At 34.2% G+C, this 27,923-nt stretch overlaps 5 protein-coding genes across 7 annotated transcripts; 1 reads left to right on the forward strand and 4 right to left on the reverse strand.

The window, feature by feature from the left end:
• Positions 1 to 83: 83 nt before the first annotated feature.
• LOC122606742 (protein LOW PSII ACCUMULATION 1, chloroplastic) lies at positions 84 to 3,459 on the reverse strand. 3 transcript variants are annotated; one of them, XR_006324989.1, is made up of 6 exons: positions 3,162 to 3,459; positions 1,647 to 2,219; positions 1,429 to 1,479; positions 960 to 1,177; positions 430 to 500; positions 84 to 339 (listed from the first exon to the last, which is right to left on the reverse strand). XR_006324989.1 is itself a non-coding variant. In XM_043779599.1 (4 exons), exons 1-4 carry the CDS (start codon positions 3,365 to 3,367, stop codon positions 1,036 to 1,038), a joined length of 972 nt encoding a protein of 323 aa, XP_043635534.1. In that variant the 5' UTR covers positions 3,368 to 3,458; the 3' UTR covers positions 744 to 1,035. The 3 variants fall into 3 exon arrangements, 1 of the variants encoding a protein (XP_043635534.1); XR_006324988.1 differs by having other exon boundaries at positions 1,005 to 1,177; positions 3,162 to 3,458; XM_043779599.1 differs by lacking the exons at positions 84 to 339; positions 430 to 500 and having other exon boundaries at positions 744 to 1,177; positions 3,162 to 3,458.
• A 756-nt stretch (positions 3,460 to 4,215) lies between these two features.
• Positions 4,216 to 7,691, reverse strand: LOC122607127 (monothiol glutaredoxin-S10). The gene is made up of 5 exons (XM_043780047.1): positions 7,325 to 7,691; positions 7,111 to 7,184; positions 5,707 to 5,781; positions 5,093 to 5,119; positions 4,216 to 4,411 (listed from the first exon to the last, which is right to left on the reverse strand). Exons 1-5 carry the CDS (start codon positions 7,627 to 7,629, stop codon positions 4,347 to 4,349), a joined length of 546 nt encoding a protein of 181 aa, XP_043635982.1. The 5' UTR covers positions 7,630 to 7,691; the 3' UTR covers positions 4,216 to 4,346.
• Positions 7,692 to 10,521: 2,830 nt separating this feature from the next.
• LOC122608266 (probable indole-3-pyruvate monooxygenase YUCCA5) lies at positions 10,522 to 11,953 on the reverse strand. Its single transcript, XM_043781350.1, has 3 exons — positions 11,294 to 11,953; positions 10,833 to 11,204; positions 10,522 to 10,746 (listed from the first exon to the last, which is right to left on the reverse strand). Exons 1-3 carry the CDS (start codon positions 11,951 to 11,953, stop codon positions 10,522 to 10,524), a joined length of 1,257 nt encoding a protein of 418 aa, XP_043637285.1.
• A 3,062-nt stretch (positions 11,954 to 15,015) lies between these two features.
• Positions 15,016 to 16,066, forward strand: LOC122609358 (putative F-box/LRR-repeat protein 23). Its single transcript, XM_043782409.1, has 2 exons — positions 15,016 to 15,197; positions 15,463 to 16,066. The coding sequence occupies exons 1-2, from the start codon at positions 15,016 to 15,018 to the stop codon at positions 16,064 to 16,066; spliced, it is 786 nt and encodes a 261-aa protein (XP_043638344.1).
• Positions 16,067 to 16,726: 660 nt separating this feature from the next.
• On the reverse strand, positions 16,727 to 27,663 carry LOC122608265 (myosin-6-like). The gene is given in 36 exon segments (XM_043781349.1): positions 16,727 to 17,044; positions 17,329 to 17,411; positions 17,507 to 17,587; positions 17,673 to 17,729; positions 17,832 to 17,888; positions 18,112 to 18,211; positions 18,288 to 18,358; positions 18,830 to 18,955; positions 19,063 to 19,251; positions 19,650 to 19,793; positions 19,876 to 20,046; positions 20,144 to 20,221; positions 20,340 to 20,451; positions 20,557 to 20,696; positions 21,516 to 21,725; positions 21,860 to 21,958; positions 22,188 to 22,307; positions 22,848 to 23,053; positions 23,149 to 23,326; positions 23,455 to 23,515; positions 23,631 to 23,740; positions 23,847 to 23,978; positions 24,053 to 24,223; positions 24,558 to 24,684; positions 24,822 to 24,859; positions 24,961 to 25,062; positions 25,160 to 25,217; positions 25,467 to 25,568; positions 25,708 to 25,854; positions 26,171 to 26,307; positions 26,412 to 26,561; positions 26,651 to 26,810; positions 26,904 to 26,962; positions 27,063 to 27,219; positions 27,311 to 27,456; positions 27,495 to 27,663. Coding segments are annotated over 36 exon segments (4,311 nt in total). The 5' UTR covers positions 27,615 to 27,663; the 3' UTR covers positions 16,727 to 16,932.
• Positions 27,664 to 27,923: the final 260 nt, after the last annotated feature.

A 27,923-nucleotide genomic window follows, 5' to 3' on the forward strand; every position in this document is an offset into this window, starting at 1 on the left:
TGTTACTGAATATGCAAATAAGTCACACACATCCAAACTATGTAAAATGATGCAACATGAATTTAAGGGATGCTACATTTCCATTAGATTCGCAACAAACATACGCTTATCTATAATATTACTGTAATCTTAGCTGAATTGTTAGTATAACGAAGTAATATGAACATACACGATAATGAAACGTTTTCCAGAATCTATATGGTAGTATATTTCGGTCACCTGCTATACAAAACCATATACTGCGAAAGTAAAAATGAGTCGCAGACTTGTATCAACGCAGTTGATATCTCTTTAAATTGACAAATTATCATACTTTCCGATCCAAAGAGTTGAAGTTTTCTGCAAAAGGAAATAAATAATCAATGAATGAAATATCTACTTGAAATCAACTCTTGCTACAAAAAGAAGACATTTCAATAGTGGAATAACCTTGTTTGTTTGATGAAGTAAAGCCGATCAACAAATGTACCCGAATGGTATGCCACCAAGTATTTGATGAACTGGTATACGGCCAATAATGGGTAACAGTCCAGAAAACACAAATGAGAAAAAATTAATACACATATCATACTAAGTACGTAGTTAATATAAAGAACATAATTCCTGATAAGTAAAGGTAGAGGTGGCAATTGGGCTGATCAGGCAGGTCGGGATATGGGTCAAAACAGACTTTAGTCAAAACAGAACAGGCTGGGTGGGTTGTCTATGTTTGCCATAATTCAAGTTATTCTCCATATTATGAATGATTACAAAAAAACAACTTTATTCCTTAAAAAAACTAGATCCATATCTAAAATGATTTAGAAAGTGGTATGCACTAAAAATACATTTTGGGCAACTTTCAACCTGTGCGGCCCCTTTGCCCCGTTTCCTTATAGATCAGTTCTTCTATAGGATCTGTTTAAGATTATCATTCAACCGCATCGTCCCAGCATAAGTTAATCGGTCCAAATTGCTACCTCTAATTAACGGTGTTATTGCTGAAGCCTGAAGCTATGTCAAACCTTCATATATTCGGAAAAAAATAAATGATTTCTAAAGGACTCTTCCATCCATGCCGTCAAGAAGGCCAGACCACATTCCTTTTACTGGAGGCAACTGTGCTACAAAGGCATTCCAAGGTGGGTAACCCACACCACTTCCACGTACACGTCCATCCAACCTCAGAGATAGATACCTTCAATACGAGAAAATTAATAAATTCTCTATGCATATATTTTTACTTAAAAATTTCAAAACACGTGAATTTATGTGCAACATTGCATTACTTAATCATAACAGGAAAGTTTATATAAAGGGGTTATTTAGATGGAATAAGATACATTCAAATAACAATGGCTTGCGAGCATATAACAATGGCTTGTGAGCATAGTGGTATAGCTCGTGCTGCATAGCCTTAAACATAAAAGAAAAGAAAATAGGGCTTACACTGGAGATTCAGGTGACACATTGGCCAGTTTCTTCTGGTCATCCAGCCAACTGGGGGATAAAAACTGTATTTTAGAATATGTATAGTTTGCAGAGGAGAAAAGCACAGATTATGACAACAAAGCAAAAGCCGGTTTGGAAAAAAAATTTCCTAAAAGAATTTTATTTGCGATATTAGAGATGGACTAAGAAAACAATATCTACATTTGGGAACTTACTCGGACCATTCTGGCGTAAGGACAGGTACAAGCTGCCAAAGCCTTTTTCTTTTGTTTGTTAAGTCTTTCGAGTCATCAGTCTCGTCAAACTCAAATTCAGGTGCATTTCCATCAGTCGAAAAAGGCACCACAAGCACCCCTCTTTCTATAAGCTGTTCAGTAAACGTTTCACTACGTTTAAAAGCTTCTGTTATGAATGATGAAGGTCCAGCAAGGATTACAAGACGGGCAAGTCCTCTAAATTCACTAACAGTGATAATCTTCTTTTCATCTACACGCAATTTAAGGTTTGAAAGATTTTCTTCTCTTGAAAGCCGGGCCATTTGTGCATTCTTGATTTTGTTTTCTCTATTATACAAGAATCCAAACAGAGCTGCAGCTCCTACGTCTATGCCAAGGCCTTTTGCAATGTCAATAACTGAATCTGCTCTTGCAGGATTAGACAATGCACCAATAAGCTGTGTAGTGGCTATCAATCCACCAAGTGAAGCTTGTGCAACGAAAGCGATATAAAAGAACATCCTAACCGATCTAAATGGGGTAAGAACTTCACTCCTAATTCTCGCTTGGGAACTGCAGAACAAACAAACCAAGAAGCAAGATTTTGATAGTCAAAGTAATTTCACAAGTATTCGAGCATTTGAAAATTCGAAGAGTTTAGAAAATGCAGGTAATTGAACTAAGAGATATTCAATACCAACGTGAAAACTTCACAAGTACTCGACCAATGAAAATTTGAAAATGGTGGGATGTCTTTTACTTAATAAACTTCAACTAAGGGATCATTGTCTACAATGGGCCTAAAAACCACAACCTCTTGGTTGATAGGTCATCTCAGATACCATTAGACCACCCACATCCCCAACCTTTGCCAAAGGCCCTTTGGTTGTACCTACAGATAAAAGCATTCCTAAAGGAAGATATCACCTCTCGGCCTAAACCAATATCCTATCTTGTTAGACTGCATACTCAAACGATATTCAATACCAACGTGAAATACAAAGGGAGATCTTGCAGTTAATGGAATAACGAAAATTTGATTCCCAAATCGTCCACGATCAACAAATAAGTTACCCAAATTCCAAACAATATGAGCTTTTTGCTCTAGTATGATGCTGATGCTATAAAATTTTCTTTGTAAGCATTACCCTTTTCTAAACTTGGTACTTTGTAATTCTATATATAGTTGATCAATAAAATGAAATACCAAACTATTATCGTCTATAAATAAGAGTACATGGATACATGAACAATCCGTTAGCCCATGTATGCAATTGAGCCGCGTCATACTAATCTACCCTGTACTCTACTAATAAACGTGCAGGGACGTCTCAACTTTTTATTTTACGCCTAAATTATGGACTATAATAAATCTTAGACACACTTTAGGCTTAGCTGCTTACAAGTCGTCTCAAAAGTAAAAATGAGAACCATACTCCTTTTTAGGCTCAAAATTAAACAGACTTATTTATATACATTTACGACGAAAATGAAGGCCGAAAGACTTGAAATTACCTGATTTCTGTAGACGAAGACGGTTTAGCAGAGGAACAGGTAACTAACAAAGGAATCTTGGTTCTGTTTCTATTTATAGTAACTGTAGTATGGCTGGTGGTGAATTTATGGCCATTGATATAGAAAGAAAAACCAAAGCATTTCGAAGTATGTCGAAAACCGGAAGAAGTAACTATAGCAAGATGATGTGCCATCGTAGTAGACATTGGTGTTGGCTCACCGGAGATTTCTGTAAAAATGTTTCAACTGTTTTTCACAAGTAGTGGTTCTTGGTTTGTTACTTTGTTTTGTTTTTTTGGATGATTGGTATAGTGCGACGTGTACCTTTTGAGACCAGATCAATATATATTTAATCATTTATATTTGCATTATTGTTAAACTATTAATCAAACTTGAAAATGTTTAAAATGTATACATGTGTGTATATATACATGAGAATGTATTTTTTAAAAGATTTTTTCTAAATAAGTTTTTTGATTTATAGTCGGGTATTGTTGTGAATATATATATACATTTATTATAGAGTTTTTACATTATTCTTGAAATAACATTGGGTACCAACAACGAATTTGTGCAAGTCTACAAGCTTTTGGAGACGATCTCAAACGCGTCTTTAGGTGTGCTCGAGTATGCAACATTAGCACTTGGATCATCCAAGTTGGTCTATATTATGGCTTGAAGCTCAGCTTGGCTTGCTTGCAACAAGATCCCTTATATATGCACATGTAGCTTTTGAACAGAACCCTTTCTGGATTATTGATTCATTGGTCATTACACATTCCGAAATGTGCATTCAGGTCTAAATTCGATAGAGCCAATTACATTGAGCTAGAGCTGAGCGTTCCTTTCACTTTCAACCTCAAACATGTGTCGCAGACATGTCGTTTGCATGTTGATCTCAGTTGATAGCCTTCACTTAAAAAATACAAAGATAAAATGTCCTATTAAAAAAAGGTAATATTTCAACTAAAACTAGTTGTCTTTAGAATCTTATTACTCCGTGTTATACAAGTTACAGCTTTTAGCAGCAGTCAACATTATGAGAAGAGTTACATTGGGTTGAAAACCATTGATCATTCAAATTGTGATTAGAGGGTTCTTTATTGATACATCATACAACCAATGTCAAATTCTAATAAAAATGAACAGATCTCTTAGTCGGAAAAAAATATATTGCCTCGAGGTTTATGTCTTCTTCGCCTCAGCCACCATAGTTTCAAGTTCTCCTTTCCTATGTAACTTGACGGTATCTAATCAAATCACAAACCAATGTCTCAAAATCAAAATCTATGCAAACAGATAGAATGGCTTGTTGAATGAAATATATTAATCTATCATACACTTGTAACTTCACAATCCTATAAATTGCATATTTTTTAAATGATTACGGTTTAATTAAATTAACTAGCATAAATGATTCATTTCGGAAAAGATAACAAAAAGATGTATGTCTAGAAATATATGTATCATCTCAAAAGTCATCCTACCTATCCAAAGGTGACCAACTAGCCTAAATCAGACTCGCATCCAGAAGCCCAATGATTCTATAAATGAATTTTAAAGGCCGAGTCAAGAAATTTAACATTTCTCTCGGAACAATTGGGAGGATATCACAAGTAAACTGATCTATGAATAGATGTAAAGAGCATTAAGCATTACTTGTAGATTCTAATAAAGCTTGGAAAATACGACTGATAACAGTTACATGACACTTACGATAAGAAGCTGGTTTTTTTTGTGAACTTGACTGAAAAAACTAATGATCACATAATAGTAATGTCTGGATGTTAGCAAACTACTAAACTATGTGTATATAATATATGCAAATAAAAATAGCATGCACCTAATTAAGCATATGTCTTTAGAAAGAGGGAAAACTAATAGATTCGATAATAAATAAAGTAGCAAAAAGTGAATGGTAGAAAAGGTACCAGTGCAACCACCAACGTGCTTGCCCCCTGTTGGTGAAGAAGAAAAAGACAAAATTAGAAATCAAAGTAGATATCTTCCTAATATTGTTGATATCCCGAAGCAATTACACAAATCCTTAATGAACTATCTGTACACTAGCAACAAGTATGTTTAAGGCTTAAGAGGTGGCAAGATGGGTGACTACTGACTAGGGTAATAGATAAATTCGGTATCCTTTCTGTATGCAGGGGTTTGAGTTAACCCACAAACACTACTTTGTCCTTTGCAATTGATAATTATTACCATATCACATATATTTGCAAAAAGTATTTCATTTTAATAAAGTGACTTTAAAAGTTGTATGCATCAATATACATGTCGCATGACTTACGAGTTACGAAATGATCCCTGTTTTAGATATCATTTATTTTACTGATATGAGATAAACACGCAACCTTCCATCCATGTTACACGACTACATGTTCCCTTTTTTAGAATACTTTGAAGCGTGCACATTGGGCTACACTAAATACTGGTCGGTTCACTTCGAAACAATAGCATGCGTAATTTTTGCACGAAAATAACTGTAACTACTGAACATTTAAATGACATTCTTAATGTATCTCAAACATACCAACAAAAACATTTGGAACAGTATGCTGCCCAGTAAGTCGTTCTAGAACCTTCTGTAGCTGTGGTCCTTGTGCACCTGAAAGCAAACAAGACCATTTTTCAGTATTTCCACTTCCTAACATTTTTTCTGTGGAAGTTACATCTTTTGAATGTCAACAAAAAAGTAGTAAATATTGTATATTTGTATAAAACTATAACCTTACTTTAGATTTTGGGGACAATATGATTACAATCACATTCAAGATAAAGAACGGGATATTCTCAGTTTACAATGAAAGTTGTTGGTTAAATTATAGTGATCATTCAGTTTGGACTTTTGAGCTTTTGACAGAACGTGATTCTGATATTAACTTTAAGATTACTGAAGAGAAAAATATTGAGATCTTGAAAAGCATTACAAAATTGGTGCAAGAAACCTTAGTAGGGAATGCTTGGCATTGCGTTTTGAGATTAACGATGGCATATGGCATAATCAAGTAACAAAAATAGCTGTAAAAAAACAGGTCGCGAGCATTAGCACCATTGCCGCTAGTGCAAAAATTATCCAAACGTGACTAGTTGACTACTATATAATCAACCCAAACACTACAAACTCATTCTCCGACTTTGAAAGACATAATCAGTGTGAAAAAGGGTTCATAAGGTAAAAGTGCAGTAAGGAATCTAGTGTTGACAAGTGTCTTGATGCACCACTCTTAACACATTGACACAACAAATAAATATATAACGGTGCAATGGTTTAAAGAAACCACAGTGCACCAGTTTGGAAAAGAAGAAAGTATCTAAGTAAGAAAATGGCGAATCAAGACACCTTACACATTTTGTTAGCACTAGAATCCACCCTACCCTCCATTTAACTACAATCAATCCTAGTCAGATAAGCACTATGAAAATGCAATCCGATGCACACGATATGCTATTCAAAATGTTCAATCCTCGATGATCACTTTGCAGGGTTATGTTTGGCACGCAACTTATAGGAGCTTAAGGGAGCTTGAGCTGGTGGTTTTCATAAGCTCGAGCTCATATTTGGCTACCAAAATTTTTTTGAAGAAGCGTTTGGAAAGTAACTTGAGCTTATGGAAACTAAATTACCTAAATACCACATAATTAATTAGATTCCACCTTTTGAAATTAATAATTTGTTTGTACTGTACCAAAAACATTACACTAATAAAAGACCTAGCTTTCTGCTAATTTGGCCAAACATATCAAATAGCTCTAAACTTAATTCCAAAGCTTAACTAAAACAACCAAATGCATCAAAATTTGCCCTGAACTTAATTCATCTATAGCATTCTCACAATATTTTACATTCACCATATACAATATATACTTGCATCAAAACCAATCACACCTCAAGCATAAAAACCCTTAATTTACATAACAAAAACTTAACACTTACCCAATTGATCCAATTCAACAACAAGTGGCTCCACACCAATCCTATTAAACAATGATTTCACCTCAGATGAATACCTACAAGAATTCCCCAAAAAAAAAACATTTAAATTAATAAAAACAACAATAACCCTTTTCATAAAACAAGTCAATAATTCACTTAATTCAATCAATTTAATAACTTTTTTTTATAAAAACAAATAAAGATAAAAACTTACGAACACCAAGTTTTGGAATAAACAACAACTGGGTTATCCGTAATGGTTTTCTTAACGGTTTCTTCTAATCTGGATCCAAATGAAGAAGAAGCTGCCATGGCATGAATCTTGAAAATACCAACATTTTTTTTACTTAGAAAACATGATGATGATGAAGAAGATGGGATTTTGTGATGGTGGGTAAGGAATGAAAGTGAAGATGGTGAGCTTGGGATATGACAAAGTGTGTTTGGAGATATTAAAGATACAGATGTTGTTGCTGCAAATGTTCTTGTCAGTTGAGATGTTGTTGCTGCTCCTGCCATGGTTGGATTGTTTCTCTCTGTGTGTGTTTTTTATTGTGTGTGACTGTGTGTATATGTGTTTGCGATTGAGCCTTTAACCTTGCGTACAAGAAAACAAAAGTGGCAATTATCTTAAATTAATGATAGATTTAAAGGTATGATTAAAGATTTTCTTTCTTTTTCTTGAAAGTTCCATGTCAAATTTTTTTATTTTTTTTGTTTAAGTTTATATTAGAGAATCTTCTCATCCAAAATCTAGTAAAAAAAACCTTTATTAATTCGCATAAACGAATGAAAATTAATAGAATTAAACTTTTTTTTTGCACTCAAAAATCAAACCCAAGTCTTCCTGAATTAAAAAAAATGCAAATTCCTTTAAGAAAATACTAACTATAGTTTTAGATGCTGTCATTAACATGCATTAAAAGCTTTTGATCAAAATGTTGAGAATTGTAAACGTATTTATCAAAAAAACTAATCACTCCAATGACGTTAACTTTTACAAAGACTTTTTGTTAAAAAAAATACCCTTAGTAAAACCTATTTCTTTATAATAAACGAGGTAATATTCATATTATTTTGTTAATACAATTATCACAATGCAGTATGTATATAATTGATTATACAAGCTATTAATATAGGAGTGTGGTACATGTATATAAAAGAAAAAAATACCATCACCCAATATAGTCCGACTTTGATATTACATGTGTTTGATACTTTGATATAAGCAGCATGATTTAGATCAGTGGTAAATATCATGGTCTCTGAAGTCAGAGGTCATGAGTTCGATCATCATCCCACGCAAAGGTTGTAGGGTCTTTTCTACCATTTAAGTAGAAACTGAAAACAGTCTCTCTACTTAGATAGAGGTAAGGTCTGCCTACATCATAACCTCCCCCATACACCATTGAGACATTGGGGCTCAAAACCCACAAAATGGACAGTTTCTTTCTTTCATTTGATACTTTGATATTGATTTCTAAAAGTAGGTTTTTGGGTTGTTGGAATTTATTTCAAGGTTTGGAACTAACGAAGTATTGATCCCGGTTAATTTTTTTTTTATTTCTTTTTTCTACTCTTGTTTTCCTTTTTGTGTACAATTGGGTATAAACTGATAATGTAGCTATGTTTGGATGTCTTTAGGCATGAAATAAAGTCATTTTGCTTTAAAAAAATATACTCGGTATATTATAAAATTTTATCAAGAAAAGAGATAAATTTTGGCAATAAAATACCCGTGAAATGTTTATTTCAAAACTAATTTTTTCTCTGAAAACTAGAAAACTAATCAAAACACATTGTGATCTGAATTTAACACAATGTATTTTAATTGTGTTTTATAAAAACACATTGTGTTTTCGAAATGAGAAAATAACATTATTAGCCAAATTTCATTACGGTTAAACCAAATTAGCCAAATTTTTTTGGATTTTCACAAAATAACTGATAAAATTGCAATGACATCTTTAAAATCACAATGAGAACATCAAAATCGCAATAAGATTAACGGAATCGCAACGAGAACTTGAGAATCGCAATGCGATTCTTCTGCAGAATCTCGTTGCGATTTTGAAGATCTTATTGCGATTTTGTCAGTTTATTACGATTTTGTTGGTTATTTTGTGAAAATTCAAAAAAACTTAGCTAATTTGGCATAATCACAATGAAATTTGGCTAAAGACACGATTTTCTCTTTCGAAATATACGAAGGCTTGAAAAATATTGATTGATTACAATATAGTACTGCTAGAGTGTCGCGTGGATGATGATAGAGATCACCACCACTTTTAGAGTTCTTTCCATGATATGGGCTAACAAACAAGATTCAACTTATTTACCTTTAAACAATAAATACAATATTTAGGTAGTGAAAAATATATCTTTGAGAAAAATATACAACTTTAAGCAATAGTGTATTTGGTAATGTTAAATATTTATATTTTTATATATAAAATAAATGGCAAGCATTATAAAGTATAAATTTATTTTTTATTTGTTTGTCCTTTTTTTTGTCATGTTACACTCTCATTGCAGCTACAGCTACTGTTTTAAACACTTTTAAAAACAAAAGCTCAAGCTAACAGCTTATAAAAAAAACTATAGCTTACAACTTCAACTAAAAGCTAAATACAGCTAGTTCCATCTAAGAAAAATGAAGTCTATCTTTTTAAATGCAAAACTAAAATATTTACTTAAAAGGGAACTTTTTGACGTCATATCTTAGGTGGCATGATTTAAACTATGCACTAAGTCATATAGATTTTGAAAAGAAGTTGGAGATCTTTCAACAAATTAAGTTGATCATTGAAATTATTAAACTACTATGCACTATAAGTCATATATTTTGAAAAACGAAAGGAAAGAAGTTGGAGATGTTTCAACAAATTAAGTGGATCATTGAAATTAAAACTCTTAACATAGATTTTACCCTTAATAAGGCAAGCTTGGCCTTTGAGTTTTTCTTTTTATTTATTTGAAATTGGTATGGTTTTTTTCTTTTTTATATTTTGTATGATTGGATTTTGGCTCTGTAAAAAAAAAGAGTTATCGATGACCTTTCGTGTTATATATTCGATCTCCTTAGACTAAATTCTGGGCTTTTGACATTTGTTGCCTGTTTGAAAAAATTATAAAAATACATTCACAATTCATTAAAAATACATGTAGTAAGAAACATGAAATCAATATTATCCCAAAATATGATAATTAACCAACCATAAGAATAGAGAGCCACATCATCCAACATTCAAAATGTGCCCAAAGAGATCAAAAACTCTATGTGGACTCTTTTCATGGAGAGGGCTAATAATTTGTAAATAATAATAATAATAATAATAATAATAATAATAATAATAATAATAATAATAATAATAATAGTAATAAAGACCATGCATTAGGAACATTCTAAAATTAGAAAGTTGAAATGCATCTTCCATGAGTATGAACCTTTTTTTTGGTCTGATTCAATTCTTTTATCCAAACATTCCCAATATCTTGTGCTATTTTTATTGCATCTATAGATACACCAGCAAGCCCTCTTCTTGTAAACCCTGCTGCATACAATCCTCCTTTTCCTTTCCATCCATTTGGACTTTCTTTTTTTGGAAAGCCATTTTCTCCAAATAATTCATTCTCCTGCTCATACAAAAGCCACATAGTATAAAAATAATGTTCACATTTCATAAAATGAACCAAGTAAAGATTCAAACATTTTTTAGTACCTCAAGCCAGTAAGGCACATTGCTATAATACCCGGTTGCTAGAACAACCGAATCAATTTCAAGAAATTCGCCATTGATGAACTCAACTGAAGTCTTGTGAAATTTCTTGATTCCTGGCACAATTTTGATGTGACCAGACCGAATCCTTTCGAATGCACCTATATCAAGAACAGGAGTTTTCCCATGTTTTTGTTTTAGTTGTATTGGGCCTAAAGATGGTCTTTTGATTCCATGTTTTTGTGTGCTTCCAAGGATTAACCATGCAAAAATTAACATAAGTTTATCAACTAGCCACAATGGTAGCCATTTCATTAATATCATGGCTACATCAAACGTAGATTTCCCGAGTATTTCTCTTGGTAATACATGAACCTGTTAAGAAATGTAAAATGTTAATTTATTTTCTTGAAAAAAAGATTTAGAATTAAACACTTTTTGAGGGTTTAATTTGTGGTTCTTACTGAGCTTCTGACCACCATTGATGGCTTGGCATTGTGGTTTGAAAGATCAAGAGAGACTTCCATACCGGAATTCCCACAACCGACGACCAAAACCTTCTTTCCGGTGTATTTTTGGCCAGACTTGTAGTCTTTTACATGGATGACTTCACCGGAGAAGTCTTGTAGGCCATCTATTTTAGGTACTATCCCTTCAGCGTTTTCTCCGGATGCTACTACTAGCATCCGACATATATATTCTGTCTCGGCCTGGGCATAGCCCATAGCCGAGACGGTTTTAACACGCCAGATGTTGCATGCCTCGTCATATTTTGCGGATTGGACACATTCGTTGAAATGTGGCTTGATGTTGAATTTATTGGCATAATTTTCGAGATAAGTAATGAATTGCTTTTTATTAGTGTATTCGGGATATTCTTCGGGAAAGGGTAATTTTGGAAGTTGGCAGAATTTTTTTGGGAGGTGAAGTTTTAGGCGATCATAGGTGCATTTTTGCCAAAGGGAGGCAATGCAGTCAGCTCTTTCGACTATGACGAAAGGAATGCCTTGTTCCCTAAGACAAGCAGCAACGGCGAGCCCTGGTGGGCCCGCCCCAACTATGACCGGACCGTTAACCCAGATGCAACGACGACTTGGTAAACTATGTTCTGAAAGATCAAACATTGTGTTAGGGTTTCTTGTGATGAAAAAATTATATTTTTTAGTGTTTAGAAATAATAATAATTGCTGTTTGCGATGAAAGTAGATAAAATTGTCTAGTGCATATATATAGGCGGAGCCAATTAAATGATTTTTAAAAAAAATGTAGTAGGAAAAAGTATTAATTTAAATTAAATCAGTTAATTATATTCATATATTTTCCTAATACGTTGATACGTACTATGTGTTATGACTTTATCCAAATGGTCATACAAGAAAGATAGAGACCGATCCATGTTGTGTTTTGTGTATTTAGACAGAATTATGAGTAATCCTATATTTACTTCTTTTACATAAAATGCCATACTATTAATTTATGATCAAATAAATATTTATTAGTTAGATTAACAAGTAGGTACGATTATATTCATATCTTATCTAATCTTTTAATTGGAAGTCTTGTAGTAATTATATGTGTTTAAAATTAATAAAGTATATTAAGATATATTAATAGTCCATATCGTTTATCTAAACTACTACAAAATTCATCCATTCTCATACTACAAAACTTATTTTTTCAAACTAATATGTTATAAACTTAATTATAATCGATTTCATGATCACTTATTAATATTTTTTGCCTTTCAAATGTTAATTCATCACTTGTATAAAAAGTAAAATATTCTCCAAACAAAAATAATCACTAAATAATCATCACTTCATCAGCTGTAATGATATTTTTAATTAATCATTGTTCAGACTTTTTAATATATATATAAAATTTTATATGATTTTAACTATTTGAAGAACATATGTCGTTATAACTAAATTATTAAATGAGCAACTTTATTTTAAGATTTACATATTTTGGTACAAGTTGAGCAACATTGGCACTTGTTCGAATTGAATAAACTATATATTTGATTTGGTAGTATTTACTATGAGAAAAGTGAGTATGGGGCTGTTATGCATTCAATTTGGGTGAAAAACCTCTCACATACCAATATTTTAATATTTTGAATAAATGTTTGACCCCCATGATTTTTATGGTTTAAAAAAAATATGTAAAAGGTTTTCCATCCAACTTAGGTGCCTAACAGCCTTATATTCCCTTCCCCCATTTACTATTTAGCATAGTTTTGAATAATTTATATATGGTACCGAATTGTATGATACATACAATTGTTGTATCTGATAAATAATAAGTAGTTATATACTTAATTTATAAGAATCCCATGATTAGAAAGACCCTATTATGTGTTTATATCATGTTATATTTTTAGAAAAAAAAAATTAATAATAAAATAAGCCTAAGGGCCCAATTAGTAGGCACTATTTATACAATGAAACAGATAATGTACTTTTTTAGTTTTGCCCCATAACTTAGAATGAAAAAAAAAAAAAAAACTAACTTTCAAATGGAACTTATGCTATACCATACCTTTTATTGTTATAATTAAATAATAATAATAATAATAATAATAATAATAATAATAATAATAATAATAATAATAATAAATACGTACTTTCAAATGGAACTTATGCTATACCATACCTTTTATTGTTATAATCTACGAGAGCAAGTATCCGTGCGTTGCGGCGGTAAGATGGTGGGGGTGATAGGTCGTAGAGTGTGATAGTCAAATGCTTTAACCGTACGGGCTCCGCTCTCGGATTTAAAAATTCGTCAAAAGTATATCGAATGACATCTCTAATGAAAGGGCATGAAATTTTAAGAACACCCATATAATTTTTATAATTTATCGATGTACGGTTTTTGAAATAAAAGATTTTAAATAAATTGAAGGAATAAATGATCTATGGAGGAGAGAGAAAAAAAATGATTTGTGAGATTTGAAAAGAGAGAAAGGGTAATATAGTTATTTTAGATAAATATTGAATAGATAAGAGAACATTTTGAGAAAGTAATTGTTGAAACTTAAAATTTAGACAGGGAGAATTTGCTTTATTATATAGTATAGATATTTATATTTATACTATATTATTAAGCAAATAGTCTTTGTTTAACATTTTAAGTTTCAACATTTTATGAAAATCAAATTGCATCAATAACCTACGCTACTCGTCTTCACCGCCATTACCACCAATCTCCGCCACCATCATCGCCGCCACAGCCGTCGCTACCGACCGCTCGCTACCACCACCCGTCACCACCACCTCCACCACCGCTACAACGTACGGGTACCGTTCTATTATTACAAATTAATCTTTGAAGTTTGAATTAATTCCATTATATTAAAACACTAGATGTCCGCTTGATAATGCGTTGTTTAATTAGTACTCGTATAACTAAACAGAAAAATTAAATACACCTAAGATGGATTTAGGAATTTGGTTAATTACTTTGGGTATGTACGTATTTAACCACATACAATGAAAATGAAACAAGATCAACGGACAAATGCATATAGCGGTTCACCCATAGGTTATGAGTTCGAACCTGGTTGACATGTATATGAAATTTTTCCTTAAAGAATAACTCAGTTGTACGATAGGTCCGATTAAGAAAATATATGTGAATGACACTCACCCTTGTATATTGACCTGGATGTGATTTGAAATATAAAGCAGCATGGTTGGATTAGTGGTAAACATGCTTGCCTCTGGAGACAGAGGTCATAGGTTCGATCCTTATCCCATGCAAAGGTTGGAGGGCATTTTCTACCATTTAGATAGAAACGGGAAGCAGCCTCTCTATTTAGGTAGAGGTAAGGTCTGCCTACATCTTAACCTCCCCCATACACCGTCGAGGTATTGAGGTTCAAAACCCGCCTTCTACGGCACTGAGCAATTACTTACTTTACTTATGTGATTTGAAATATGTTTGTTGTTAATATAAAAACAACTGAAAAAAATAAAAATGCGGAGTATTTACTACGAGTAATTACTAGTACTACACTAAATACATAGTTCTTTGCATTCCCAGCCTTTTTGCATTCCGCCCTTTTGCATTCCATTCATCTTGAGACTTGAGAGCCATTTTGCGCGCAGCCCCTTAAGTCTACTATATATTCTTATCATTTCGGTTGGTTTTTTGTAACCATTATTTATCTATGCTATTTACAATGTCATCATCTTCTTCTTCTTCTTCTTCTTCAAATTCAAATGAACAAAACAGGGATTGGCTGGATCTCCCATCTGATGTAACGGCTAACATACTTCAGAGACTTGGTGTGCCTGACATAATTCAGAATGCCCAGAGAGTGTGCACCGTTTGGCGTAGAATTTGCAAACACGATCCTGCTATGTAGTGGAGGGTCCTTGTCATCACAATCGACACCGCCTTATCGCATTTCGAAAAACTATGTTTAAGCAAGCTGTGGATAGAAGCCTTGGCCAATTAGTTGACATCAGCATACGTACGCGTTCTTGCAATGATGATCTTCTTTCGTTTATTGCAAGAAGGTTTGTATTTAAGCTTCATAGAAACTAGCATGACATTTTAGAATTGAAATAGTTTGATCTGGATGGCTTTGCATTGGATTTAATTTTATATGATTTAAGTTTTTCAGGAATATATTATTTACATTACTAACTAAGTCCGTCTTTAGGCTTTGGCGGACAAGGCAGATCAGGCGTCTTGAACTTGTATTTCATCATGGTGATGTGCAAAGTATACCTTTAATGAGATATTCATTTTTGGAGGAACTCAATCTATACTCAACTGGAGTGTACACGAAAAAGGAGTTTATTGAAACTGCGGGTCGCTATTGCACCATGCTTAAGACGCTAAAAGTGAATAAGTCACCCTTTAAAGGTTATTCGATTGGAGATGCTAATGAGATCGCGATAGCTATTGGGGAAAACTTACATGAGTTAAGGCATCTTGAACTCATTGGAAGTTGTATGCACAATAATGGGTTGCAGGCGATTCTTGATGGTTGTCATCGCCTTGAAACACTGGACTTGCGTAAATGTATTCTCATTAATCTCTATGAAGATCTGGGGAGACGATGTTTAGAACAGATTGGAAGTGTAAAGCTGCCTAATGATTCTCTTGAAGACAGTCCATATAGCTATATCCATAAAGTTGACCCTCGGGAGCTATATCTATATGAAGATGATTATTATGAACCTATGTCTCCTGAACTATATGATGGATACATTAGTCAGTAAATCTATCATGATCGAGGATGATTTCTTAGAGCTACATATGAATCTGTTTATGATGGTGGATGTTTCATGTTAGTTATGATGCGGTTGTTAAAATCTATTATCTACTGATGTTTTTGTTTAATCTATATCTATCTATAAGAATATATGTCTATATCTTGTTTCAACTAAATATTGATGTGGTTGTATTTAGCATAGTTTTGATGCATTTATAATTTATGGCACCAGGAGTACCGATCTCATTCATAACACACTGCTGTGTGATAGATATAATTGTTGTATTTGATGAAAAGCTATATACATCTTTACCTTTCTTTACTCCATAAAAATTCTAATAAAAAAAGTTAGTTTGGAAATGATCGTTATCCTTTATGAACTCCCATATGGAAAGAAGTATGAAAATTTAGCCAATTTGACCTTAATAAACTAATTTACACTCTAAGTCTTCATATTTTAACAGTTTTTTACTACCAGCTTTACATCAGTTACATCTACTTCAATGATCAACCTACACCACTTGACATCGTCACAACTTCCGATAGTCGCCGCCATCACAACCCGTCGCTGACACTACCAAACCGTCGTCACGGCCACCACCATTGTGCGGGTATCGTGCTAGTATCTTGTAAAAATCTCATGATCGGAAAGATCCTATGTGTTTATACAATGTTATGTTTACGGAAAATAAATAATCTGAAGCTTAAAAGGGCCCAATTAGTAGAGGCACTATTCAATCAAATAGATAATGTACATTTTACATTTTGACATGGATTAACCAGTAATACGTAGAAAAAATAAAGAATATGTATTTTCAAATGGAACTTATGCTATACCGTGTTAAATAAGAGTATGTTGATGTGTGGTTGCCTCTATAGTAAAAACAGAAAGGCCGGATTCTTGACAAGTTCTACAGCAGGTTTCACGTCTGAGAAGTCTTTAACTTGGAGGGAAGTAGAGAGGTCATCAACCGAGAAAGGTATGCTGCATGTGGAAACATGAAAACGACTTAAGTGGTCGAAGCATGTCGAATATTTTAGACGAGTTTTAAGCCATTTTCAACCCATTTGGCCCGTTTCTTTATTAGATAAATTGTTTGAATTCACTCATTTGACAACTCAAATTTAGATCATTTTTCATGAATAACTTAAAAACTGCCATCAACAAAATGCAACCAAACAGTGTTTTTGACTTGCGGCTCCAACAGGATTTTAGGAGACGATAAGTTCATATATAGCATTCATCAAAGAGAAAATCCAGCATCATACCTGGAATTATCATCTAGCAGAAAGGAATTAGCGACAGCCGTGTTGGAGTCCTCTGTCATCAGTACCCTCATGCTTGAAATAACCTGGTTAAAGGTAACATAAAGTTCGGGGAATTTATATACCATCAACGGGACCAAAACTTAGTTCATCATAAACTCTAAAGTGAAATTTCACTTACGTCTTGGGATACACTTCGAGTGTTGTAATTATCGTCCCAATAAAGAGTGCATATTCTATACAGTTGCTGGACACTTAAAACCTGGAAATAAATAGTGTTAACTCGTCATCCCAATTGATGTCTGTTAATGTTTTTGCATGTGAGAGAGAGAGAGAGAGAGACTTACAGGGCACAGATCGTTGGTGATATCATCGTATGATATCCTATACTTCTGATGTATAACCTGAGGGTATTTTAAAATGATCGATAAGGTAGAGATAGATTTCTAAACTGAAAGTAACCCGAAAAAAATCTTATGATAAAAACATAGTTGGAGAATACATACCAAGAACCCAACAGCCTGTCTAATATGCTTAAGTTCATCCCAAGCTGACCCTGCATACTGCAACATAATAAGAAATGTTCACAGTAGGCAGTAGCAAAACAAAAAGTAGTATACACTCAACAGTTACGTAACTTTCAAAAGTACTTCTTATAATTTTGATAGATTTGACCCAACAAGAGTCAACACTTTTTATAAAATGTTGTTGTAGAATTCAAATATGTGGTTTCTATGAAAAGAACTGACGATTCACAACACCAGAAATGTCTGAATAAGTTAGTACCTCTTCTTTTACTTGAGAACACCACATCTCCAACTCGGCTAACCCAGCTTTCACATATTCCCCATTGCTGAAGGTACAACACTCCCGGCGCAGAAGAAGACTGTTGATAATTGCAAAGGAACGTTTAATATAGGAAGACAAAAAGTATGATGAGAAAAATTAAGAGTCACAAACACCTGTTAAGGAGCTGCATATTGATATATGAGAAAACTTGAGTAAATATCTTCTGAACAATTATGGGAGGCACCTGTAATGCAGATATATGAGAAAATGATGAGTTAAAAATATTCTAGCTGATGCATTTTATATGTGTAAACTTGTTTAATTCTGTTGAAAGACAGCAGAGGTGGAAATTTCAATCAGTTTACTTAGAAATAGGTCAAACGGGAGTTGCTAAAAAGCAAACGTGTCAAACAAGTGTAAATCTCCCAAAATGTATTTTTAATGCATACAGCATCCCAAGTCCCTATAATGAAAAACTGGATCTTTATTGTAATAAGATAGCTTTTAAAATCATCAGCATAAACATTATTGATGTAAAAATGTTAGACAGAAAGTGTTTCAGAACTATAAGCGGCCGGTAGAAAACAGTTAATAGTTCCCCAACCCACCCATGGATACGCCTTCATTCCTCCGATGCTTACCGTTCGATGAAATATTCACTTTTGCAAGAAAAAAATACATAGGATGTACAAGAGATCATGGAAAATGCACGTACAAAGTTTTCTTTCAATGTGTTTAGAAGAGTGTTGAGACAATCAACAATGCCTTGCCAGTGATTGGATTGAGAATCTTTGCCGAAGGACCGTCCAGATCTTAGCACTGCCTTGGATGTTCGTGGAGCCTGATTGTTCATAGTTATTAGATAAATAAATGCATCACACATAACACTGCAAGTCATGTCGAAATCTGAATGTACAGTTACACACTAATACAGCAAAATTATACTACCTGAATACACAAGGCAATCAATGACCCCAACTCCCTTTTCAAGTTGTCACGAATAATGCCATACATTTTCTCTACATATGCTGTAAGTTGCTGCTTGAAAAGTAAAGCTGGATATTTGGCTTCAACTTGACGTACTACCTCAAGTGCAGCTGCAGCCGCAGCAACGCTTATAGAAGATGAACGGAATCCCTAAATAAAGTAGAAATCCATATCACTGGAGATATTGAAATTAAATATCTAGAAGTGGCAACTTCAATCCATTAACTCATAAGATGGCTTGATTTGGGTTATGTTTTATCTCAAACGGTTCAAACGAGCCGAAAGTCACCAAAGGAGTTCTTTTAATGCGTAAAACCTCCTAAATCATAATTGTAATGAAATATGATGATCATTAATTGTAATGAAATATGATGATCATTAATGAAATAAACTATCTAATGTCATTATCTAAATTTGGACAAAAATGTTTTGGGTCATCGAGTCTGACTTAACTTGTTTGACCCAGCCCATCCATTTTTCCTTTTATAGTAAAAAACCAATAATATATTCGAAAATAATAAAAAAATCAATGATAAGATTATAAATACCATCATTCTTCCAAATAGTGAAGTTGGAGTTGGTGGTTTCTGAGCTGAACTTGCACCATCGGGTTTTAAACTTCTTTGGATTAAGAACAACAAAGTGGACGTATTTGATAACCAATATGCTAAATGATCATTATTATCTTGATTCTGCAATAATGTGAACCTTCGTTACCATTGAAATTATCCAAGACTGTTAACTTTCGTACAAGTTTAACAAATAAGAAGGTACCTCAATTGCTGAACCAATCATCTGAATAAGTCGGTCAAATGCACTAGTTTTTTCAGATTCAAAAGATTTCCAATGAATAAGGCATTTGTAGATGGTAAAAGCTGCAACAGGTTTGCCTTGACTGAATCCAGTGTCTTTCATGACACACTCTATAAGGGCGTCAATGTGCTCCTGAAGACACAAATGGAAGTATTACTACCAGTAGGAATAACATCAAATATCAAAGGGAAGGACACATAAACGGATAAGATCGGAGCATAGATTGTACTTGTTGATTATCAACTGGAGGTTTTTTAGGCTTGCTGTGAGATTTAGTCACCAAACTCATAGCAGGTGTATCGGGCTCCTGCAGACATAGGCAGTTCAACATGTACTATTATTAAAACTAGCAATTTCCACCAAATGACCCATGAACGAACCAAATTGGTTGTTTCTGGAGTATCATTAAAACAGCCGAAACTCACTTTAGTTTCTTGAGTATGAAAGGATTCTGGAACGCCTTTAATAGGTGACGAAAATACTTGATGTCGAAGAATTTGGTTCTCAGATGTCATGTCAGAAACCTTTTCTTGAAGACTGTGTATTCAAATATAGATTATACACATATACAACCTGAATATAATTTAGATATATGTTACTGAAACTAAGTAGTTATGACTAATATATGTATATGGGTCAAACCTCTGCATAGCAGTCTTTAACTGGATAATTTTCGTCTCAGCCTCTAAAGCTTGCTTCAACCTCTCCTCACTGAGTTTGTTTGTCTCTTCGTATCTCTTCTCGGTATCACCCATTTTCTTCTCCAGGGAAGTAACTAAATCCTGTAATTAATTACAAAGACGCTACTTCAACTCTCAAGCACCGCCAATACTCAAATAAAGGAGTCAAGATTGGTGGCTTGGGAAGGGTGGGATAATGGTGATCAAAGACGCTTTCATGTTGAAATGTGCCAGTAAGAAACTTTGGTCTATATTATAGATATAAATCTACATAGTTATTGTATTAACTTTGACTAAACAAACAACATTAATACATTTGTAGTGAAATGTTCACTTGAAAACTAAATATTTTGTGAAAACTAGAAAACTGGCCAAAACACACTGTGATCTGAATTTAACACAATGTGTATTAATTGTGTTTTATAAAAACACATTAGTGTTTTTATTGTGTAATCTAAAAAACACATTGTGTTAAGTTTTAAATCACAATGTGTTTTTGATAGCGCGTGAAAATCAGAAAATTGTTCAAACACACTGTGATATGAACTTAACACAATGTGTTTTCTAAAAACACATTAATAACACATTGTGTTAAATTCAGATCACAATGTGTTTTGGCCAGTTTCTTAGCTTTCACGAAAATTTTAGTTTTCAAATGATTACAAGCCTACATATGAATCCAAAATTTTGAATAAAACTATTACAAAGGTTGTATGCAACAGATAACACTTTGTTCAACCTTTAACCCATTTGACATATCCCATTTTGGCTATTTTTTTATGTGATCGGTGTGAGGTAAAACTAAGCCCAAATCAACCCATCCGTAAAGAATGGATCGAATTTTCCAACTCCACTCAGAGATCACAATACAAAGCAGGAAACATGTTATTGTCAAAACTGAATTAGTTTCAGCTACATTACCATGAGTTTCTCGTTTTCAGCAGTAAGCTTATTCATGAGTTCATGGTCCACAACTGGGACCTCCTGGATGAGTGGAACTTCTGCTATTGCCTTAGTGGTTTCACGTTCCTTCATGAGCAGTTCTTTAGTTTCTTTTAGCTGAATTTCCATATCTTGCAAAGCAGATTGTAATTTCCCATTTTCTTGCGTTTTGGCTTCTTCCAGGTCAGCCTGCAAGAGGGCAAGTAACAATATACGTTTTAGTAGATTATGGAAACAACTATTTGATCACGGGGAGTTGGTTTTGTCCAAAAAATAAAGAATCTAAGAAGGTACTGATACAAAAAGGCCCATGATAAATGTACCCTTATGCGCTTCTCCAGCTGTAGTCGCCAAGTAAGATCTTCAACTTGCTTTTCTAGTTTATTTTTTGCAGCTTGTAAAGCACCAGTCTCTTTTGCAGCCTATATTGGAAGACCAGAAATAGCAAATAATGAAATACTCATTTCTCACAACATCGTACAATTATAATACATCACTCTAATTGCTAGCATGTGACTCTGAAAGGATGAATTTCTGGATAACGGCTTTTACAGTCTTAAATGTGTCACGGAAAGGATGAACTTCTGGATAACGGATTTTTAGAAACAGAATAACAATAGTTGGTGTATAAAAAGGACCCGGGAAAGTTACCATCTTAAGCTTCCGAAGTTCACCACGGGCAACTTTTCCTCTCCATGCACATTGTGTAGTAATTGCAGCTTTCTTAAACTTCTTGAACTGCAAGCGGGCCAAGAACTTGCGAAAATGGCTCTGGAGAGAAGAATTAATATCAGTTAGAATCACATATGACAAAACCTTGGTTTCATTGGAATAAAAGCCCTGTCAACCATCCTCTCTTGAAATGTAGATTGACTATGCACTTAATATAGCAAGATGGGCGGGTAGGGTAATGGTGGAAATTTCATTTTCTTATTAGAGGTCAAAATAGGTGGGGTTATTTTGATAACAAATGATTTAGGAGGTTGTATGCATTAAAAACACACTTTGAGCTACTTTTAAACACTTCGAACAATTTTACTTGCCTTCTTAGTGTATTGCTTTGACCCATTTGAGAGGTTGTATACTTTAAAAATAGATGTTGGGCTACTTTCAAGAACTTTGGCCCATTTTACTCGTTGCCTTTTAGCTTAATGTATTAATTAGACCCGTTTGAGATAAAACACCGCCAACCGGTCCATTCATAAGCAGCTGGGTCATATTTTCCACTTTTAGTATGCATACATCTTACACATTTTACAGGCCTTCACATATTGTAGCAATTATCAGATATTTAATTAAAAGTAACCAGACCTGAACGATGATTGCTGCTTTTGTCTGCCTTCGATAACGAAGCTCATTACGTGCAGCCATTCCTCGTAAACCTGTTTGGATAGAAAGAGCAGAGAAACATAATTCATTGTAAACTTTTCTAGCAAGATGCATCCGCAACTCTCTCTGAATCCGCAAACAAGAAGCTTCTCTACGCATGCTCTCAAAAACTTGTCGAGCAAGTTGTCCTGTTAAGAAAAATCATAAGAAAGGTGGTGAAATTATACGTATGTTGATCTACCAATTAAAAATAAAGATAAGATGTAGATTTGTAGAAAGGTACCTCGGCAGACAGATTGAATTTGCAAGACAGAACGACGCATCAATACAAAACTTTTTCGGGCCATAAAAGAACGAACTTTCCTTTGAATAATAGTAGCTGATCTTCCTAAAACTTCAGTTCGGCGAGCATCCAGCTCTGCCATTTGACCGGCCCTTAGAAACACCTTTGTTTTCCCAATCTGCATTTCAACACCAATGCAAGTAAGATTATTCAACATAAACTATAACATTTGAATAAAATGCAGCTTTACACAGAATAGGATATTGACGAAGAGCTTTTAACTGTCTAATATGGCAGATCAATCACCTGATAGCCTTCGAGTCCAATTTTCTCCAAAAGCGTCTTGCACGCAGCAACTTCATCCGTACTGTTATAAGTCAAACACAAGGACAAGGAAGGTCAGATCTGAGCTGTTCATTCGTCTGACCACGCACTTTACATATCTAAATGATAGGAATAACAAACAAGACTACTTCACTTACCTTCTATTCAAAATTTCAGGAGCCAGGATGCCAAACCTATCCACGAAATCGTCAAATGCTTTTCTAGTGGGGTACCCAGCACAACTGATCCTAATTGCCTCCAATACTCCCTAATTACACGACACATAAGCAATGAACATCTTTTTACAAGTATCTTGAAGTTTATGAAGATGACACAAAATGGCCCTCGCATGGAGATATCATGTATATTCTTACCCCACATCGCAGTTGCTGTAGAACATTTTGGTTTTCAAAAATAGCAGGCTTAAGAAGATTGTTAGGTTTTACGCAACGAATATAATGAGGCTCAGTTGAGCTCAAAGTTTCAAGCAATTGTTGCAGCTGTTGCTGGAATCAAAGAAAGGGATATATGTTAGCATGCTTCTGCTTCTAGTTAAGAAGGGGAAGGTGATGAATCATACCTTGAAACGTGTACCGATTGAGGAGAACTTTGATGACTTAGAGGACTCTTCAGATGACTTTGGGAACAATCCAGACACAAAGAAACATTTTGATGCACTCAAGAGGGCCTGATGTTCAGCAATGACATAATCTTTGTTTTTGTCTAAAAACAACTCGGTTTGATATGTGACCTGAAATAGAGTTGAAGCCGATAAATCAATGAGTCGTGGTCTTTCAAACGTCAACTAATGTTCAAAAGCTCAGAAGTATAAAATAGCATTTGTCTACAGTACGTTAGGTTTTAAAGTTGGTCATTGGCATTCTATAGTTTAGAATATTTTAGGCTTAGTAGTTGATGTTCAAGTTATATATAATTCATAAGCACAGAAGTATAGATAAAGTACAAGAATTACAATGGCCTGTATGATACTATAATTTGATCCGTTAACTATTTAAACTGAATTATGTTTAGCAACCAAGAACAGTTATGCAATCCAGAAAGGAGAAATCTGATTACAAACTTACATCACCAGCATAATGACAAATCGTGAAGTCAGAGCGTGCCAATTTTGGTTTGGCAAAACACTTGTGGTTCTTAAAAGTTTGGTACAACTTCTGCGAGAATGTTTCATGTGTTGACCTGGGAAACATACTGTAGAGCACAAATAGTGGCATAAATGTAAGAAACATTATACTGATACTTTTTATATAACTCAATGATCTTCACGATAATTGTAATATCTTAAGAAGAAATGCCACAAGCAGATAACCTTCATCTACCACACTTACCAAGCCTCGTCTAAAAGAGCTATAATGCCACCCGGTTTCTAAGCATTGAAAAAGAACATGTCAGATAAGGGACAATCTGAAGATCTGAGGAGGGTGATGTGGTAACTAAATAATCTTAAGCACTTAAAAACACCAGAACCTTCTCAATGAGATCTAGGATATCTTGATTATCAATAAACTCGATGTAGCTCCAATTAATTTCTTCTTTTGTATATTCTTCTTGCTCCATTTTGAAGACATGCTGCAAAACACCAATGACCCATTATGCAACTGCATACATAGTATTTTCATTCTTTTAAATGATAACCTTAATACAAGGATAAGTCCTGCTATGCAACCTGATTGAAATGTTGTTGAAGTTTTTCGTTTGTCAAGTTGATGCAAAACTGCTCAAAGCTGCCAAAGTTTGGGATGTTATAATAATAAGATTAAATATAACAGTAGAAGTATGGTATCAGACTATCAATACATTATAATTAGAGAAATTCTACTAATAAAAAATTGATTAGCTAGTCAAGATTCATTACTCACTTTTTAAATATAGTGCAGGTCAATAAATCAGTTTGTTTGTCAAAGTGGACTTTTATCATCTTGTTAGTAATAAACAAGTCAAAAATATAGACAAAAGGCGTACCAGTGGAGCACCTGTTTGTTTTGAAACTCTCGAATCCATATATGTCCAATACTCCAATTATGTACTTTGAGCTTGAGTCCTGACCAATTGAATTATTGATCTTATCTACGAGCCTGTACATACATATTGGGTAATATAACTGTAAGTGCCAAAACTGACTTACACACACCAAACAAAGAATGTTAGCTCTGAGCCTTGTTTACTCAACAGCACAAATTTCAAAACTGTCCATAATAAGAAAGTAAGTCATACCAGTCAAATAGCCTCGAGTAAGCAACTTTTGCTAAAGCATCTCTGCTGACAGCAGCAGATTCTGGATCCAACCATTTCGTGATGGTCTCATCACGTGTTGCCATGACACGTTTGCATAGGCAATCTTCTAGAGCTTTCACATCGCACCTGAAAAAATCCTTTAAATCAATACGAAATCTATTTGTGCTTCGTACTATCAACTACACGGCAACTAGTAACACTGCTGAAGGTAGATCCTTAAACCCATTTAGTAATTATTTACTTAATGATATTCAGCACACTAATATCTTGAGTAAAGCAAGACAAAAATATTTTGGGTCGAATCCCTGCCTGTTATAGCTTGAACGTGTTTTGACCCGTTACCCAACCCACCCACTCTGCCTATCTTAGCCACTGTAGTTTGTGCAAAAACAACATTAGGGTCTAGTCTTGTGCTTGTGCATGTGTAACACTAGTCACTTACATGAATAACTCAGCAGCAGTCTTTAAGTGAAACAGAGATTTTTCATCCTTAGGCATAGACGAGTCTATTTCCTCTCCCTTTGCAAATTCTATGTTCCCCAGATGAAGAATTGCAGCCACGACTCTAAAAATTGCATCCTGCAATGATAAACATTAGTATCAGAACGGTAATATAAAAATCAGCAAATATAGCCTTCTGTTTTCATTTCTAAAAGGAGAGCTTTAAATATGCATTTATAAACCTGTTCTTGAGAACTAATTCCTACAACATCCATTGCATTCAGTGTGGCAATATATTCTTTTGCTTCGTCTAAACCATCAATCTGGTAGCAATTTGACTGATTTAAATAATGGAAGGTCTTTGGATCGCCCAATTTGAATCTTTGAACAACCTGAAAGCACAACAGATTCATTAATATGAGACATACCACAGGTTAGTTCAAGATATAGATCAAAGCATAATAAAGTAAGGATGTGTTGCCTCAGGGGGTGCGGCACAAAGCATGTAGAAGCAATGATAATTCCTCTCGGGATCTGATAGCTGACAAACACGAGACCTTTCCAGTAAGTATGTTCTAATAGCAGCGCCTGAAATCCTTCCCTTTTCATCAAATTGAATCTCCACAAACTTTCCAAAACGACTGCAATGGTAATGATAGCAAACGTAAGAGAAAATGACCGATGTAGAATGGATGCATGATCCAAATGATTATATTTGAACAAAGATCACCCACCTTGAGTTATTGTTTCTCACAGTTTTTGCATTACCAAAAGCTTCTAGTACAGGGTTGGACTACAACATAGAGAAGCCATATCAATACTTTAACTTGTATCTATATGCTTTGTAAAAAAATAAAGTCCAGAATTAAGAACATAATTGTTCTAAGCGTCACCTCCAAGACTTTCTGCTCGACACTCCTCCCCTCAGATGCAGCTCTACCTCCCATGTAAGCAAGATAGCGCATTAGCTGTTTTGTGCTTTCTGTTTTACCAGCTCCGCTCTCTCCACTAACTAATATCGACTGGCTTATACCTTCATTCATCATAACTCTGCAGAACAATAATAAGTTTGCTCAATCTGAATACGATGACATAATCCATAGATCAACATACCATAACATGAGTGATACATATATAGTACCTGTATGCAGCATCAGCAACGGCAAAAGGGTGGGGACTCAACTCCCCAAATGTCGCACCTTTATACTGCGCCATCATATGGCTATCATACAAATGCGGTAATCGTGTGAAAGGATTTACAGCTATCAATATGCTCCCTGTATATGTCTGGTAGAACCATTATTAGCTTAAGTTTAATATATAACTGTTTATAGGAAGGGAGAAAAAGAGAAATTCCGATCACTCACATATATCTCATTAATGTCATATCTAGAACGCAAGTTATTTAGAACCCCGGGTTCATGCAAATATGCCAACTTTGTCATATCATCCACTCCACATGGTGGTGCTTCGGCATCTTTAGGATATACATTTGACACCTTGGCAACAACCTGTTATCAACATTGAAAGAACCTTATTTGAAAAAATATGACTTTGACTTCTCACTTGTAAAGCTAAATGTAATACGGCACAAATTTGTACATGAAAGAACGTTGCCTAAAATTATTTTTTTTCTTTCAAGGCATTTGCCTAGCAAAATAGCAAATGTCCATTGAGGTAGTTAAAAGTTAAAACTTGTTAATGTTTACTTAGGTGATTAAAACTTTAGGTGACCGGAATATGTCGAGAATATT

Source organism: Erigeron canadensis, chromosome 7 (genome assembly GCF_010389155.1).
Source record: "Erigeron canadensis isolate Cc75 chromosome 7, C_canadensis_v1, whole genome shotgun sequence".
NCBI classification, from domain to species: Eukaryota; Viridiplantae; Streptophyta; class Magnoliopsida; order Asterales; family Asteraceae; genus Erigeron; species Erigeron canadensis.